At 43.2% G+C, this 17,533-nt stretch overlaps 1 protein-coding gene across 12 annotated transcripts in view; it reads right to left on the bottom strand.

Annotated features, from left to right (window-relative positions):
* SFI1 (SFI1 centrin binding protein) overlaps positions 1-17,533 on the bottom strand; it is a 105,460-nt gene that overhangs the window by 19,880 nt on the left and 68,047 nt on the right. For all 12 annotated transcript variants that reach the window (XM_032309961.1, XM_032309962.1, XM_032309964.1 and 9 more), the window contains 5 exons: positions 17,221-17,291; positions 15,694-15,786; positions 12,848-12,945; positions 11,730-11,796; positions 7,411-7,541 (listed from right to left, as the gene is read on the bottom strand). In XM_032309961.1, the coding sequence (XP_032165852.1) occupies positions 7,411-7,541; positions 11,730-11,796; positions 12,848-12,945; positions 15,694-15,786; positions 17,221-17,291 (460 nt within the window). The remainder of the gene's footprint in view (positions 1-7,410; positions 7,542-11,729; positions 11,797-12,847; positions 12,946-15,693; positions 15,787-17,220; positions 17,292-17,533) is intronic.

Below are 17,533 nucleotides of genomic sequence, written 5' to 3' on the forward strand. Positions count from 1 at the left end.
TACAGACATTAAAAGTATATTAAGGCACTTTCATGAAAGCTTTTTGCCAATATATTTAACACCTTGGATAGAATGAAAAATTCCTTGAAAAACAGAGCTTACCAAAACTAACATGAAAAGAAACTCTTGGTTAGCTCTGTATCTATTTTCTTTTCTTTCTTTCTTTTTTTTTTTTTTTTAAGATTTTATTAATTTATTTGACAGAGAAAGAGATCACCAGTAGGTAGAACAGCAGGCAGAGAGAAAGGGAGGGTAAGCAGGCTCCAAGCGGAGTGGAGAGCCTAATGCGGGGCTCGATCCCAGGACCCTGAGATCAAGACCTGAGCTGAAGGCAGAGGCCTCACCCACTGAGCCACCCAGGCAACCCCTCTGTATCTATTTTCAAAATTATATCTGTAATCAAAAACCTTTCTGTAAAGGAAACTCTAGGTCCAGATAATTTCACTAGCAAATTCCATAACAAATTTAAATACCAGAAAACTAAAACCATGATCCCTCATGAAAATACATGTAAATATTTTTAAGAAAACATTAACAGATCAAAATCAGCAACACTTGGGGTGCCTGCGTGGCTCAGAGGGTTAAGCCTCTGCCTTCGGCTCAGGTCATGGTCTCAGGGTCCTGGAATCAAGCCCCACATCGGGCTCGCTGCTGGGCCGGGATCCTGCTTCCTCCTCTCTGTCTGCCTCTCTGCCTACTTGTGATCCCCCTCTCTGTCAAATAAATAAATAAAATCTTAAAAATCAACAACACATGAAAAAAATAATATATCATGACCAAGTGGGGTTTGTCTCAGAAATATAGGGCTGATCTAATACGTGAAATCAGGAAAACATATGATCATCTTAATAAATGCAGAAAAAGCATCTGGCAAAATTTAACCACCTTCATAATAAAAATTCTCAATAAACTATGAATAGAGGGCAACATTCTCAATCTGATAAAGGGTATCTACAAAAATAATGTGAAATACTGACTGCTTTTATTTTCCCCCTAAGATTGGAAAAAAGACAAGTATGTATCCTCTCATTACCTCTATTCAATACTTCATTAGAGATGTTAGCTAATGAAGACAGAAATAAAAGCCTACAGACTGGAAAGGATAAAGTAAGTTGTCCTTATTTGCATATAACAGGATTATTTATGCAGAAAACTATGTAATTAAAAAAAAGACTCAAACCATTAAGTAAATTTAGAAAGGTCACAGAACAAAAAGTTTCAGCTGTATTTCTATATACTAGGACAAACAGTGAATGGATTTAAAAAATAATTCTATTCACAAGAATATTAAAAAAAAAGGTCTTTAGGAATAAATTGAACAATATATATACAAAACTTCTATGCAAAGTTATAAAACACTGAGAAAAACTGAAGAAAAACTGCGTAAATGGAGAAGTGTATGTTCATTTATGGAAGACTCAGTAAGTTTGAGATGTCCAATCTCCCCTAAATGTCTATACAGATTAAGTGCAATCCCAAACAAATAAAAGAAAATTCCAGGAGGAATAAAGTTGAAGAACCAATTTCAAAACTTGCTATCAAGATACAAAAATCAGGAGAGTATGATAATGGCATAAGGATAAACAAACAGATAAATGAAACAGAAGAGAAAGTCCAAACATAGATACAAACTTATAAGGACAACTGATTTTCAGTAAAGGTGCCAAGCCAACTCAATGGGGGGATGAAAAGTCTTTTCAACAAACAGTGCTGGAAAAATCTGAAAAACAGAAAAAAAAATCCTTGACTCTTACCTCATACCATATATGGAAAAAATTCAGGATGATCACAGACCTAAATGTAAATGGTAAAACTTAATATAAAGCTTCCAGAGAAAATATTGGAAAATATCTTTCAAGATCCTGGCTGTAGGCAAATATTTTTTAGAGAAAACCCCCAAATCACTGATCTTTTATGATTAGAAAAAAATTTGATGAACTGGACTGTAACAAAATTAAACATTTCTGCTCAACAAAAAATACCGTTAATTTATTTCAGTATATATATTAGCTAATATATAGATCCCCACCCTGTGATCATTTCCATATATATATATATATATATATATATATATATATATATTTAACCACTTTGCTCTCAATGAAAAAAATACTGTGAGAAAATAAAAATGTAAGCCACATTACCAAAAGAAAATGTTCTTCTTTTTTATTTTTTTAAAGATTTATTATTTGAGAGAGAGAGACAGAAAGAGCATGCTAACATGGGGAGGGGAAGTTGGGGAGGAAGAGAGAATCTCAAGCAGACTCCCCGCTGAGCTCAGAGCACAGCACTGGACTTGATCTCAGGACCCTGAGATGATGATCTGAGCCAAAACCAAGAGTCAGAGGCTTAACTCACTGAGCCACCCAGGTGACCCTGGAAGAAAATTTTTTTTTTTTTTAAGATTTTATTTATTTATTTGACAGAGAGACAGAGATCACAAGGAGGCAGAGCAGCCATCAGAGAGAGAGAGAGAGAGAGAGAGAGAGAAGGGGAAGCAGGCTTCCTAGTGAGTGAGCAGGGAGCCCGATGTGGGGCTCGATCCCAGGACCCTGAGATCGTGACCTGAGCCGAAGGCAGAGGCTTTAACCCACTGAGCCACCCAGGCGCCCCAATATTTTCAATACATATATCCAACAAAGAATATATAAAGAACTTTGAAAAATCAATAATTTTTTAAAAAGACACAAAGCCCAATTTTTTTAAAAGGTAGGGGAAAGAACTGAATAGACACTTCACAAAAGAAGATATACAAATGGTCAATAAGCACATGGTAAAGGCTGAATCAGTCAAACTCTGTCTGGAATTCAAAGAAAGAAAATTAGCTCAGACTGATTTCACTCAGAAAAGAGGAAAAGCTGCCTAACCATTAGTCAGATCAGGACAGACACTGATAAAGCCAGCTACAAGGAAACATGGTTTCTTCAAAGGCCAGGCAGCAGCTGTAAAATGCCACAAGGGCCTCTTCGGAGTGGTTACTGCTTCTTTACCACGATGCCCCAGACAAGCTTTGCTGTTTTCACTTATTCCTGAGGGTACACATAACTGTACTCCCTAGTGAACCCCACTTATCCCTCCTACCTTTGCCTCAGAAACAGCAAGCAATCCAAAACCAATCCCTGTTTTTCTTTCCCCCCTTCAGAATCCTTTCATAGGATTCAAACCCTACAAATTCCTTTCCCTCAGGAACAGCACCATTCCAGAATTCCTCTGGAACTCCTTCCTTCAAGGCAATCAATCTGACTTGGTACTGCCAACTACAGGATTTTGATCCTGGCTGATTAGGCCTTAGGGTTGCTGGGGGGAGGGGGGTTGGGAGAAGGGGGGTGGGGTTATGGACATTGGGGAGGGTATGTGCTTTGGTGAGTGCTGTGAAGTGTGTAAACCTGGCGATTCACAGACCTGTACCCCTGGGGATAAAAATATATGTTTATAAAAAATTTAAAAAAAATGCTCCATATTATTAGTCAGCAGGGAAATGAGATGGAACTCCACATCCACTAGAATGGCTCTGTTAAAAAGATGGTCAAAGGGGCTCCTGGGTGGCTCAGTGAGTTAAAGCCTCTGCCTTCAGCTCAGGTCATGATCCCTAGGATCCAGCCCCGTATCAGGCTCTCTGCTCTGCAGGGAGCTTGCTTCCTCCTCTCTCTCTGCCTGCCTGCCTCTCTGCCCACTTGTGATCTCTGTCTGTCAAATAAATAAATAATATATTTAAAAAAATAATAAAAAAAATAATAATAAAAAAAAAAGATGGTCAAAAATCTTAAGAGACTCGGGGCACCTGGGTGGCTCAGTGGGTTAAGCCTCTGCCTTCCGCTCAGGTCATGATCTCAGGGTCTTGGGATCAAGCCCCACATCAGGTTCTCTGCTCAGCAGGGAGCCTGCTTCCCCCTTTTTCTCTCTTCTTGCTGTTCTGCCTACTTGTGCTCTCTTTCTGTGTCAAATAAATAAATAAAATCTAAAAAAAGACAACAACAACAACCATAAGAGACTCTTAATCTCACAAAACAAACTGAGGGTTGCTGGGGGTGGGGTAGGGAGAGGGTGGCTGGGTTGTGGACATTGAGGAGGGTATGTGCTATGGTGAGTGCTGTGAACTGTGTAAGACTGATGATTAATAAACCTGTATTCTGGAGAAAATAATACATCATATGTTAATAAAAATAAAAATAATTAAAAAAAAAGTCAAAACCAGATGTTAATGAGGAGGTGGAACAAGCAGCATTCTATCTGCTGGTGGGTGTAAAATGATGTGACCCCCTGTAAGAGGAAGCATGTCCCCACCTGAGAGCCAGAGTCCGCTTTTAGGTATCCACCCAAGAGAAATGAAAACATAACCCGCTTAAATGTTCATAGCAGATTTACTCATAATGGCCTCAAATTGGAAAAAACCCATGTTAAAAGGGGTGAAAATATTGCCTTATATTCATCCAACACCACTCAGTGAAGACTGAACTCCTACCAAACAACAAGGGTCAATCTCAAAAACATTATGCTGAACTTCAGAAGAAGCCAGACACAACAGATCACCTACTGTATGATCCCATCACTTAAAGTTCAAAAACAGGCAAAATTAACCTGGGATGACAGTAATCAAAGCAGTGGTTACCTATGGTGGTGGATGGGGGGAGGTGCAAATAGACTGGAAGGGGGCACGAGGGAACTTTCTGGGGTGATGGAAATGTTCTAGACTTTGACTCGGCTGTTGATTATCCAGGTATACAATTTGTGAAAACTCACCAAACTCTTTACTTAACATCTGTGCCTTTCACTATGAACTTAAGCTCAATTAAAAAAAAAACAAAAGACAAATCAGCATACTAAAAGACCACTGGTAGGTTAAGAAACTACCATTTTTAGTAATAATTCATGAGACCTCACTACAAATTCTGTCCATATTCCTAAAATATTAAACAAATACCCTAAGAATTATGGAAAGATAGAACATATATATTTTGGGGGAACTCTGATTTGCTAAACTCCAAACCGAACCTATGAATATTCATTTACTGTAAGAGTCACAAATCACTAGGGATTGGCGGGGAAGGCTGATATTCTGTACTGCCATTCTGCTTGTATTCCACAGGCATTATTTCACTTTTCATGACAACCTTATGAAACACGACTATTACATCAACCCATCTCCATTTTACATCTGAGGAAACAGGCTCAGAGAGACCAAGTGGCCTGCGCAGGGTTAGGGAGCCAGCAAGCAGTGGAGCAAGGGTCTGAACTCAGGGCTCTCCAGCTTCCAAGCCAGGCTCCCCATCACTTTGCTCCCTCAAGAGCTAAAGGCAGGAACCTAAAAAACTTCAGTTTTCTAAAAAGAGCCAACTCAACCAAAACAAGATAAAATCCACATCAGGCCAAATCCAGATCAGGCCCTGGTTCTCCCTCAAACTTCCTGGCTACACCCTGTCTCCAATTCACCCACCACCCCCCCTTTTTTTTTTAAAGATTTTATTTATTTATTTGACAGAGATCACAAGTAGGCAGAGAGACAGGCAGAGAAGGGGGGAGCAGGCTCCCCGCTGAGCAGGGAGCCCAATGTGGGGCTCGATCCCAGGACCCCGAGATCATGACCTGAGCCGAAGGCAGAGGCTCAACCCCTGAGCCACCCAGGTATCCCACTCACCAACCTTTTGTCTCAAGAATGGTCCCCAACAAAAATCCTTTTGGAAACTCCTCTTGGCTATTTTGAAAGAGCCCTCGATATTTTTTTAACATATAATACATTATTTGTTTCAGGGATACAGGTCTGTGATTCATCAGTCTTACACAATTCACAGCTCTCACCATAGCACATACCCTCCCCAATGGCCATCACCCAGCCACCCTCTCCCTCCTACCCACCCCTCCTCGCCCCCCCCTCCCTTCCCCTCCAGCAACCCTCAGTTTGTGTTCTGAGATTGAGTCTGTTATGAGAACCCTCAACCATCCCTATGGCATGCCAAAATACAAAAGAAGTAACAGAGTCAATCATGACTTTGCAGAAGAAATGAAGGAGTGCGTGTGTATTAAGTAGTAAAGCCATTTTTCCAATGGAATCTTAAACCAGACCTCAGTTCAGAAAGTAGGTAAAGGTGAAGTCACTCTCTTTGCAGAAGGGGAAGAGGTAAATTCTATCCCCTTGCCAGCCTCCAATTCCCCACCGCTACCCCGTAAATGCTTCTCCTTGGATTTTGGGTGAAGGACTCTCAGAATTCTGGCTGATCCCCTCAGATTAGCATTCACACTCTTTCAAAGTCAGGACCACTGCAACTTCTCCCAGCGTTCCTCCCACGTCCCTCCCTCTCGTCTCTGTCCTAAATTGATGGGAACTCTTCTCAGGCAATCTCCAAAACCATCACTTTACTAGTTACGTGCACCTGCTCAAACATTTATCTGTTATCTTCTTTATAGGCTCAGGCAATCCCCTCAGCCTGGCCCTGCTCATCCTGCCCCCTCCTGCCATCCATCCTCATCCCCGGGCTCACAGCATGCCTTCCTCCAGGGACCTTCCTCAGTAGCTCTAGAAGAACTCAGGGCTGCCCTAAGTGAGGACATGCGGATCTCTTCTCTGGAAGTGTCCTTCAATTGTTTCTTGTGTATCAGTTTTACTTCCTCACAAAGATTCAAAGTTTCTACGGAGTCATCAAAAAGATCTTCCTTTTCATCTAGGAGAAAGTCCCTGGTGTCAAGGAGATCTGAATTTAAACTCTGGCTCTGCCACTTACTGGTTGCTTTACATGGGGGAGTCATTAGTCATCTTGAGCCTGTTTTCTCGGGACTGCTATGAGAAGGAAATTATTAATGAAGTTGCTGACGTCACAGGCGAATGAGCTTATGTATTTGTTTCCCGTCTCCCATCACAGCATGCCCACCACAGGGGCAGACATACAGTCGGCGATGAATAATTTCTTTGTTGCTTTCTGCCAACATGCAGCAAGGACCTGCTATGGGCAAGTTTGGTTCTGTGGGAGCTAAAAAGACGTAGCTCTGCTCCTTGCCCATCTTAATTTTGTTGACAACTGTATTTCAAGACTTCAAAAAGCCAGGTCTAGCAGGACAGGAAGCAAGAATTTCAGGGAAATCACACTCAAGAATGCCTGCCAGGACAATGCAAGGTCCAACCACGCTCTGATCCAGAAAGCTAATGGGCAGCATTCACAGAGCTCACACTGGCTTGCACTGAGGACAGGGGCATAGAACTCAGGCTCTTCTGAAAGCATTTGCAATAAAGTTGAGCAAAAGCTTTCCCAGGGGAAATACTGGCTGGCTTTTCCTGCTAGATGAAATCAATGAGCCCACATAATTGACAAACCAGGAAGAACCAGGGCCTGGGAGGCTGGGAGGCTGAACACCACCACCAATGGCCGTGTGGGAGCAGAAGCCTGAGAAGCCTGCCCAGACAGGAGAGGCACCGCATACCTGTGAAAGCGTGCTGCTCTCGCATTGAGAACACTTTCCTGATGGTGCCATCGCCAGAATCTTCTCCATGTGTGGAAGGCTGCAGGAAGGGCTCTCTGCTGGAAGTGACTGTCTGCTCTAGACCGCAGCCACTACAGTGAACAGAATGACCTTTATTTGTACTTTACATTATTTATTTATTTTATTTTATTATTTTATTATTTTTTTTAAAAGATTTTATTCATTTATTTGACAGAGAGAGATCACAAGTAGACAGAGAGGCAGGCAGAGAGAGAGAGAGAGAGAGGGAAGCAGGCTCCCTGCCGAGCAGAAAGCCCGATACGGGCCTCAATCCCAGGACCCTGAGATCACGACCCGAGCCAAAGGCAGCGGCTTAACCCACTGAGTCACCCAGGCGCCCTAGTTTACATTATTAAAAAAAAAAAAAAAACAAAGGCAGAGGGGAGGGTGGCAGCCCTGGGTGGCTCAGTGGGTTAAGCCTCTGCCTTCGGCTCAGGTCATGATTGCAGGGTCCTGGGATCGAGCCCCACATTAGGCTCTCTGCTCAGTGAGGAGCCTGCTTCCCCCCACCCCCGCCTGCCTCTCTGCTTACTTGCGATCTGTCAAATAAATAAATAAAATCTTTAAAAAAAAAAAAGAGACCTTTCAGGGTCACATTCTAGAGGGAGGGTTGCTCTCTACACTAAACTGAGAAAATTAAAATCTACATGATAGGTGAAAAATGAAATATGATGGGTAAGAAATTTTTACTCTAATTAAAAAGTTTAAGCATCTCTACCTACTTGTGTGTCTGTATACACATGTGTATATACGTGGATAAGTCTAAATGTTTTGTCCTATGTACTAAGTGTTCATACCCACTGCCCGTTTCACTCTCTGACTGCTAGTGTTTGACTCAGTGATATACATGGGCTTTTTGAATCTTAAGAAATTTATCAATCCTTTGTCATGTGTATTATCAACATTCTTCCCATGCTGTAATATATCTTTTGATTTTACTGTAATTACGAAAGGCTACTACTATTTTACTATTATCAGCAGGAAGATAGACAACTGACATAAAAATATATACACTCCTCCATGATCCAAAACTTTGTGGGGATAAAAGCATATATATACAGCGGTGCTTTTTAAAATAGGACCTCAAGTTCTTTGGATTTCCTCATTCCCTGAGAAGTCCCCTCCCCTTGAATCTGGGCGGGACAGTGATTGCTTTGACCAGTAGAGAATGGTGAAAGCGACCATATGAGCTACTGGGTCATAAAGGGCCATACAGCTCTGTGTTGTTCACTGAGACACTTTTGGAGTGAGCAGCAACACAGGAAGTCTGACTCCCCTGAGGCCACTATGCTCAAAGGCAATCCAAGCCTCTTGGAGAGGCCCAATGTAGGTTCTCTGGTTAACAGTCCCAGATGTGCCCAGTCTTCGCGAGTTATTCCAGTCCAGGAACCAGCCATGTGAGTGAAGAAACTTCTAGAGAATGCTAAGCTCCTGGCATTAGAATCTTCCCAGCTGAGGCCCCAATAATCATGGAGCAGAGGCCAGCCATTATTGTGATGTCTTGTTTTAATTTCTGACCTGCAGAACCCTTAAGTATAAAGGGTCATCTTTTTTTTTTTTTTTTTAAGATTTTATTTATTTGACAGACACCAATCACAAGTCGGCAGAGAGGCAGGGAGAGAGAGAGGGGGAAGCAGGCTCCCTGCTGAGCAAAGAGCCTGATGTGAGGCTCGATCCCAGGACCCTGGGATCATGACCTGAGCCAAAGGCAGAGGCTTTAACCCCCTGAGCCACCCAGGCACCCCAGAACCCATAAGTATAATAACACAGTTGTTGTTTTAAGCTACTGAGTTCGGGGTGATTTTTTTTCATAGCAACAGACAACTGAACAGTAAGCATATGTGTGTGTGTGAACATATGGTATACATACTCCCACGCACATGGAGGAAAAAAGATACCAAATTTACTCACCAAATGTAATTTAAGATTACGGGTGTTTTAATTTTTTTCTTTTATCTCTTCCTACACATCTCAAATTACAATGTCTATATATTGCTTTTGGGCATTTACATTTTCAAATGTAAATGAAAGTAGAAGCAACAGTATAACGAATCCCCATGAACTTAACATTCAACTTCAATAACTGGCAAACGTTTTGCCATTCTCTACGCATTACTTTTTAAAAAGAAAGAAACCCACAATAAAAAATATCTTTATCTTTTCCTGAAATAGAAAGAACTGATGTTCTCTTTAACGAACTTAATGTTCTCTGATGTCATCTCCTTAGATGACAGTCAGATGGTTAGCAAAAGATCTGGGAAAAAAACAAAAAAACAAAAAAACCCCAGAACTAAGCAGGGCTCTTACTATTTTTCAGACCTTCTATATGACGCAGGCCATGCAAAAGCAGTGTGGAGAGATAAGAACACTGACCTTTGACCTTCCAGCACTGCTGGGCCCCAGGGTCAGGGGCTCTTTTTCCAGGGGGAAAATAAGAGACTCTGCTTCTTTTCCATCTTGAATAAACACAATCTTTCAACCCTGGCACTCAGTTTCCTTTTCTAAATGGTCTCTACCTTCTGTTGAGCTTACATTAAATGGGTTTAAGAAACCAAGTGGCAACGTCCTTTCAGAAAGAGTCACATCATCCAAAGGAATGTCAAAGAATGCAGCAATTCTAACCATTTTCCAGGTGTGGAAGGCAAACCATCCCCTGGGCTGGCACGGCCCAGATGCCAAGAACAGAGATGATCCTTCAGAAAAACTCTGTAGCAACCCATGGCAGTTTATCTGGCTGTTCACTCGTTCGTTCATTCACTCATGTAAATGTTAGTGGCACCTACCCTTTGTCCACACAGTGCTAAGGAGAAGAGAGAGACAGGGTCTACCCTCAAGTAGCTCACAGACTGGCAGGGAGAGGGGCTGGGAAACACCTAGGCACAGAATACACTGACAAAGCCACACAGGGGGCCGGGGGATGGGGTAACACCAGAGCCAAAAGGTTCAGAGGGACAGAAGACTGCATGTACAGTGAGAAGCACATTCAGGGAAGGACTGGCAGCTTAACTGGCCAGAGCATAGCTGTGAAGGAACGAAGAAGTAGGTAACAGGAAAGGGTACAGAAATTAACCAGAGGCCGGCTCCCACAGGATTTTATACACCTTACTAGAAAATTCAGATTCTCTCTCAACACTATGAGTAAACAGTCAAATTCTTTAGATTCTCATGTTAGACTCTAGCGACAGATGGAGGTGGGGGTGGGGGAGGCAGGAGTTTGGCTTTCGTTTCCCTGTTTCACCAAGGAGGGCCAAAACCAGGCCCAGGCAGCACGCTAACCCCTGAAAGGCCCGTGCAGACACTACCAGTTGAACACAAATGCCCCCAAGCCTAAAGGTGGCCTCCAAACCCTTCTCAGTTCAGCACTCTAGACAGCTGCGGCCATCATTTGAGCTGGCCTGCAATATTGCACTTAATTGCCATCCTGGGGCTAAATTATAAGGCCTGTGGGAGGAGGAATTTTTTCTGCTTTCGATCACAGCTAAGCCCCAGTGCTTAGCACGGTGTCTGAGGCACAGCGGCTGCTCAGTAAGTCTTTCCTTCCTTTTTTCTTTTCTTTATTTTTTTATTTGTCAGAGAGAGAGAGAGAAAGAGCACAAGCAAGGGGAGCAGCAGGCAGAGGGAGAAACAGACTCCCTGCGGAGCAGGGAGCTAGATACGGGGCTCGAGCCCAGGACCCTAGGATCACGACGTGAGCCAAAGACAGATGCTTAACCGACTGAGCCACCCAGGAGCTCCTCAGTGAACGGAACTGAAGCCAGGGCTCCTGGCTGGCTCAGTCAGAAGAGGATGTGACTCCTGATCTCAGGGTTCTGAGCTGGAGCCCCATGTCAGATGTAGACATCACTTAAATAAAGCTTTTCTGAAAAATGGAACTGCATCCTTCCTCAGTCTGCCTTTCCTAACTCGCGAGCCTGATCCCCATGTCCTCCCGCCTGCTATGGGTACCTGCCTCACACGGTTCAGCACTGAGAACTCAGCACTATGTTCTACACTTTCCCCAGTATTTCCTAAAGGCTGGCTAACTAATAGAGTAAATGAATAACGATGTGAATGGAACGGCTGTGTACTCACAGCACGTGAAGGTAGGGGGCTGACGCAGACTTTCCAGTATCACTAGAAGGAATTGGGGGAAATATCTTTGAGGTTTTCACAGCAGCACCAAGACCTCTTAGCAAAGGTCTTTTCCAAGAATCTTTCCAAAGTAAATGAGTCCGACAATGTAAGCCTGTGGAGTTACTCACTATGAACTTACTCCATACCTGCTTATATCGCCTCTTCTGAATATACTGTGACCATGATTTGATACACTTGCGTAGCAATGTTATTCTGAAATAAAACACATAACATAACACATACTGCCTACTGCATGTCCAGGTTTGGGTTTTAAAAATGTTGTTTGTTTTTAAGGCCAAAATATCTGGGTGTAGTTACATCTTCAGCGTTGAAGGCAACCTGTCAGTTTCATTCTAGGACAGGGGAAAAAAGAACCTATCATTCGAAACAACATCTGTCAGCCACTGATTTCGGACTACGGCTTGCCCCCAAATTTTGACAATTTTCTTATAAACCTAATTAGACCACCAAGCACAGTGTCTCTGGAACCTAGGTAATACGTACGAAATCCCCTATCATGAACTTTCTGGGGCTTGTGTTGGGACCACCTGGGTCTGTGACAGGCTCCTTCCACCAAAGTGATACCCAGGGTGAGAACTGCCTTCAATTCTGTAAACCAGGATTTAAAATAATGATTGACCCTAGTAACTCCAAATATAGTTAAATATTGAGATTCTCACCGACTCATTAAAAAAATGTTCCAAAACGGGACCTCTATGTGAATTCAATTGATTGGCTTACTGGCTGCAGGGAGGGTATATTGAATATTTCCCACAGGGAGAAAGTGAAGAGTAGTTACCTCTGAAGAGTAAGACTAAGGGATCAGAGGGAGGGATCCAAGCAACTTTTATTTTTCACTTTATACCTACCTTCCTATACATTGAGTTTTCCTTAGAGACATGTGCTGCTTTTATTTAAAATTTGGGACACTCTCCACTCTTCCAGAATAAGACACTTGCCTGAGCCTGCTTTTTAACACTATCAGTGCTTGAATTCTAAGATGTGAATGTCACTAAAGCATGAAGGATTGAGGCAGGCAGCTAGCTGGCACATATTCCGAACTATGGTGACCAAGAACCAGTACAAACATCTCTATTCTACCTCTCATCTAATGAGCCAAAAGGGAAACACAAGCTTAGGAACCACTGATTTATAGCAGGGCCTTTCTGAAGCTGGCCAGCACTGCAAGGAAGGGTAAGTGCTCTCTCCAAGAGAACAGTCAGTCAGTCCCTGGAGAGCACAAGGAGAAGGCCCAAGCCCCTACCTGCAGTGGTCGTGGGCAGCACACAGTGAGGGAAGCTGCACTCTCTCTTCCCTCTGCTCAATCCGAGACTGCCAGAGGTTCCAGAATCTGTGCAGCAGCTGAAGCAAGACAGAAAAGAAATGGAAGTTTAATTATTAAGGCAAAAGGTGAAATGATCTCTCCTAACCTATTAGCAAATCCTTGCCCCGAGAGACTATCAGCTCCCACAGAGGAGGAATTATACCTCAATTTGGAGTAGCCGACATATAACAGGCTTACAAAATAATTGTGGCTAAGTTATACAGAGCTATTCTAGGCCAACATAAAAGGCAAAAAGATGAATTTCCCTGTCTACAGAAATCAGAATCAAGACGCTGAAGCTATTCCTCATCTGGGCCTCAGAGAAGACAATGCCAGTTTGTTTATTTTTTATTTATTTTTTTTTTTGTAAAGATTTTATTTATTTATTTGACACAGAGAGAGAGCACAAGCAGGCAGAGAGGCAGGCAGAGAGAGGGGGGAAGCAGACTTGCCGCTGAGCAGAGAGCCTGATGCGGAGCTCGATCCCAGGACCCTAAGACCATGACCCGAACCGAAGGCAGAGGCTTTAACCCACTTAGTCACCCAGGCACCCCTTTTAATTTTTTTTTTTTAAGATTTTATTTATTCATTTGACACACAGCGAGAGAGATCACAAGTAGGCAGAGAGGCAGGCAGAGAGAGGAGGCGAAGCAGGCTCCATGCTGGGCAGAAAGCCCGACGCAGGGCTCGATCCCAGGACCCTGGATCATGACCCGAGCCAAAGGCAGAGGCTTTAACCCATTGAGCCACTCAGGCACCCCTACAATGCCATTTTATTTTTATTTTTTAAAGATGTTATTTATTCATTTGACAGAGAGAGACATAGCAAGAGAGGGAACACAAGCAGGGGGAGTGGGAGAGGGAGAAGCAGGCCCCCCGAGGAGCAAGAAGCCTGATGTGGGGCTCGATCGCAGGACCCTGGGATCACAACCTGAGCCGAAGACAGACGCCCAACAACTGAGTCACCCAGGAGCCCCAACAATGCCATTTTAAAAGTTAAAACTGATCTTATCACCTCTGACTGCTCCTGATGTAGTCTTGCCAAAAAAAGTGCTTAACTTCAATCTAATCAAGCCCTTAGATCAAACTTCTAATTTATAGGAATGACATTTAAAAAAGGAAAAATCAAATGACATCAAATGGAAACAGATAAACTGAGAATATGGAATATTGTATAACGCCAAATAGCTGGCCTTCCTTTTCCAAAAATCAGTGTCACTGAAAAAAAAAGTATACATTACACTAAGTGGAATAAGCCAGGCACAAAAGGGCATGTAAATATGAGATCCCTAAAGTGGTCAGGTTCACAGAGACAGAAAGAAGAAAGGTGGCCGCCAGCTGCTGGGGGCAGGGGAGAGGAGGAGAACGGGAAGTTATTGTTTAATGGGGACAGAGTTACAGTTTTGCAAGATGAAACAGGTTCTGGAGATGGATGGTGGTGAGGATTGCACAATGTGCATGCACTTTGTGTCACGAAACTGTTCTCTTAACGATGGTTAAGATGATAAATTGTTATGTGTATTTTACCACAATTAAAGAATAAACATATTAAACAAAAGAAGTGGAGGGGGACACTATTATTAAGAGCCTCATAAGACATAACCAGATACAGTAAGTAATCAGCCTTTGGTTGAGTCCTGGTTTAAAACGGAACATTTTGGGGCGCCTGAGTGGCTCAGTGGGTTAAAGCCTCTGCCTTCAGCTCAGGTCATGATCCCAGGGTCCTGGGATAGAGCCCCACGTTGGGCTCTCTGCTCAGCGGGGAGCCTGCTTCCCCCTCTCTCTCTGCCTACTTGTAATCTCTGTCAAATAAATAAAATCTGGGCACCTGGGTGCCTCAGTGGGTTAAGCCTCTGCCTTCGGCTCAGGTCATGATCTCGGGGTCCTGGGATCGAGTCCCGCATCGCGCTCTCTGCTCAGCGGGGAGCCTGCTTCCCTTCCTCTCTCTCTGCCTGCCTCTCTGCCTACTTGTGATCTCTCTCTGTCAAATAAATAAATAAAAATCTTTAAAAAAAAATAAAAAAAGAATAAAATCTTTAAAACAAAAAAACAAACAAAAAAACCCGGAACATTTCAGGAGCAACTGTGAAAATTTGGATATGGGCTGGGTATTGGATAAGATTAGGGAATTACGGTTCATTTTGTTAGGGATGGTAACGATACCGTGGTTATGAAGGAAAATGTGATTTTTGGACAATGCAGGCTGAGATGTTTAGGCATAATGTGTCACGATGTCTGTTACTTACTTTGAAATGATTCGGAAAAAAAAAAGAAAAAGTAGTAAATATTAACAATTGGCTAATATTTGAATTGCAATGGTAAATATAAGGTGTTTATTCTACTATTCTTAAATTTTTCCATACGTTCGAACATTTTCATAATGAAAAACAAAACAAAACAAAAATCCTCCTACACCCAAAAACATGATCTATAAGTAGAGATAGAATATTTGTTGCCCTCAGGTAAACCAACCACTGAAGACAAGAGATTTACAGTTCAAATACAACCAAAGCCGCCTGGAATGCAAAACTCAAAGTGTACTCCCCAGGTCAGGGTTGGAATCCACAGTCCCTGACCCCTGAGTCAACTATCAAGTTTCTTAGCAAACAGATTAAAAAACGGATTAAACTAGGAAAAACCAAGGGCTCCTCTACCAGCTGGTAGGGGTAGCCAGAGAAAATGGACACTAAGGTTTTGGGGTATGAAAGGTTTGGGCAAATCTCGAGGCACAAAGGTTAAAAGAGAAGATAAGGGACAAGAGCTTCCTCCACACAGATGACCCTCACCATGATGTCATGCTGCTGGTAAGCAAGGTTCTTTCTTATTTGCTGGAGATGGGCATGCGTCACATTGTCTTTCAGGGCTCGAAAACAGAAGTGCTGTGAATAGAAGGAAGGACACAAGCAGTTACAAATCAGCAGCATGTGTACCAGTAAGAGCAGCACCGGAGTACAGTAGGGAGAGGCCCGGGCACAGATATTCACAGCTGTTCCCGGATCCCGGAGTGTTTCTCTGCTTTATGATTCACCTGGGAGTCTGATACACAGTAGGCACTTAATAAGTAGCTGTTGAACTGCTCCCTGGCTATCCACCAATACTGCCCTGGAACAAACACACCATCGCCTCTGACCAGGAGAGATCCCCGTGGCCCAGACAAGAACACGACAGACAAAGGTTAAAGACATCAACTCTGCCTCTCAGGAAAAGACTTAGATTATGGTGGGGTTTTTTTTGTTTGTTTTCTTTTTAAAGCCATGTTGGCGGTGGGGTGGGGGTGTCCAGTGTGCACACTTATGCAATTCCAAATGTAGTTTTGCACGAGCAGAATAGAAGGAAGAGAAGGAAGTGGTGAGTAGGGGGGTGTTGAGTGAGTAGAGGGGTTTGGGGCAGTGGCAAGACGTGTGGGACTGGCTCCAGCTCCATCTACACTGCCTCGCATGTGACCTAAGTAAAGCCTTTTATCCAATGCCCTGGGTTCCAGTCCTCTGAGACAGAAGTGAAGCAATCAGGGGTTTTCATATTGTGCTTTATAGAACCCAAGGCCCCTGAATGTGTCTGAAGACCTCCTCATGTGGTGAGGGGTTGGGAAAAGCAGCGGTAGATGCTTCACCCACAGCATCTACTTTGATCGATTTTACAGATGAGGCTCCCAACACTAAAAAGGGAGTCCGCCCTGGGGGTCATGAGTTCAAGCTCCACGTTGGGGGTAGAGGTTACTTAAAAAAAAAAAAAATGAAGGGGGACCTGGCTGGCTCAGTCAGTAAAGCATGTGACCCTTGATCTGAGAGTTGTGAGTTCAAGTCCCATGTTGGGTATAGAGATCAATTAAACATAAAATCTTCCAAATAAATAAAAAGGAGGCTGACCATGTGGATTAAAAAAAAAAAATGCAGGACTAGATCATCTCCAAGATTCCCTTTTATGTCCAGAACCTTCTGATCTCATCCATGAACTTTTCTGATCCAAAATGAAAACAGGGACACTTGGAATAGAACAGGGTTTCATGAGTGAAGCTAATCCCACAACCAGATACACCTGAACAGTCTGCTGTGTGCCTGGGTCCTCCAAACGTGAAGGCCTGAGCAAGGCTGCTAAGTATGGCTACTCTGTGTAGACAGGCTTTCTATTAAAAGGTTGCATTCTCCTTATCATATACTTTACATTTTATAGAGTGATTTCTCCCCCCAGTTTCTTGAACATGGTACCTTCACATCTTAGGACTTTGGCCAGTTGTGCTGTTAAATATTAACCACTCAAATTTTGGCAGTTCTGCAAAGAAAAAAAAGAGCCTCAGGAAGCTTCCACACACTTACCAGCAAGCTGTGCCTCCTGTGTTCTTCCGCCACCTTCCACTGGGCCGCTTCTTCAGCACACAGCAGCATGTCTGGCAGGGAGTGAAGGCCCCTCATCTCAAAAATGTCCCCACCCCCGCACACTGCAATCCTAGGGACCCAGCAGAAGGGTCTTGGCTGTGGGGGATAACAGGTGGGCTGCCGTCCACCTCTGTCTCTCTCCTCCTGATGACCCAGAGAAGAGGAAGCAAAGGGAAATTGAGTTGCTTATTGAACAGTTGGCCTTGCCTTTCTCCCCTCTGATGCCCATTTGATGAGAGGCAAAAACAGTTAA

Source organism: Mustela erminea, chromosome 13 (genome assembly GCF_009829155.1).
Source record: "Mustela erminea isolate mMusErm1 chromosome 13, mMusErm1.Pri, whole genome shotgun sequence".
Lineage (NCBI taxonomy): Eukaryota > Metazoa > Chordata > Mammalia > Carnivora > Mustelidae > Mustela > Mustela erminea.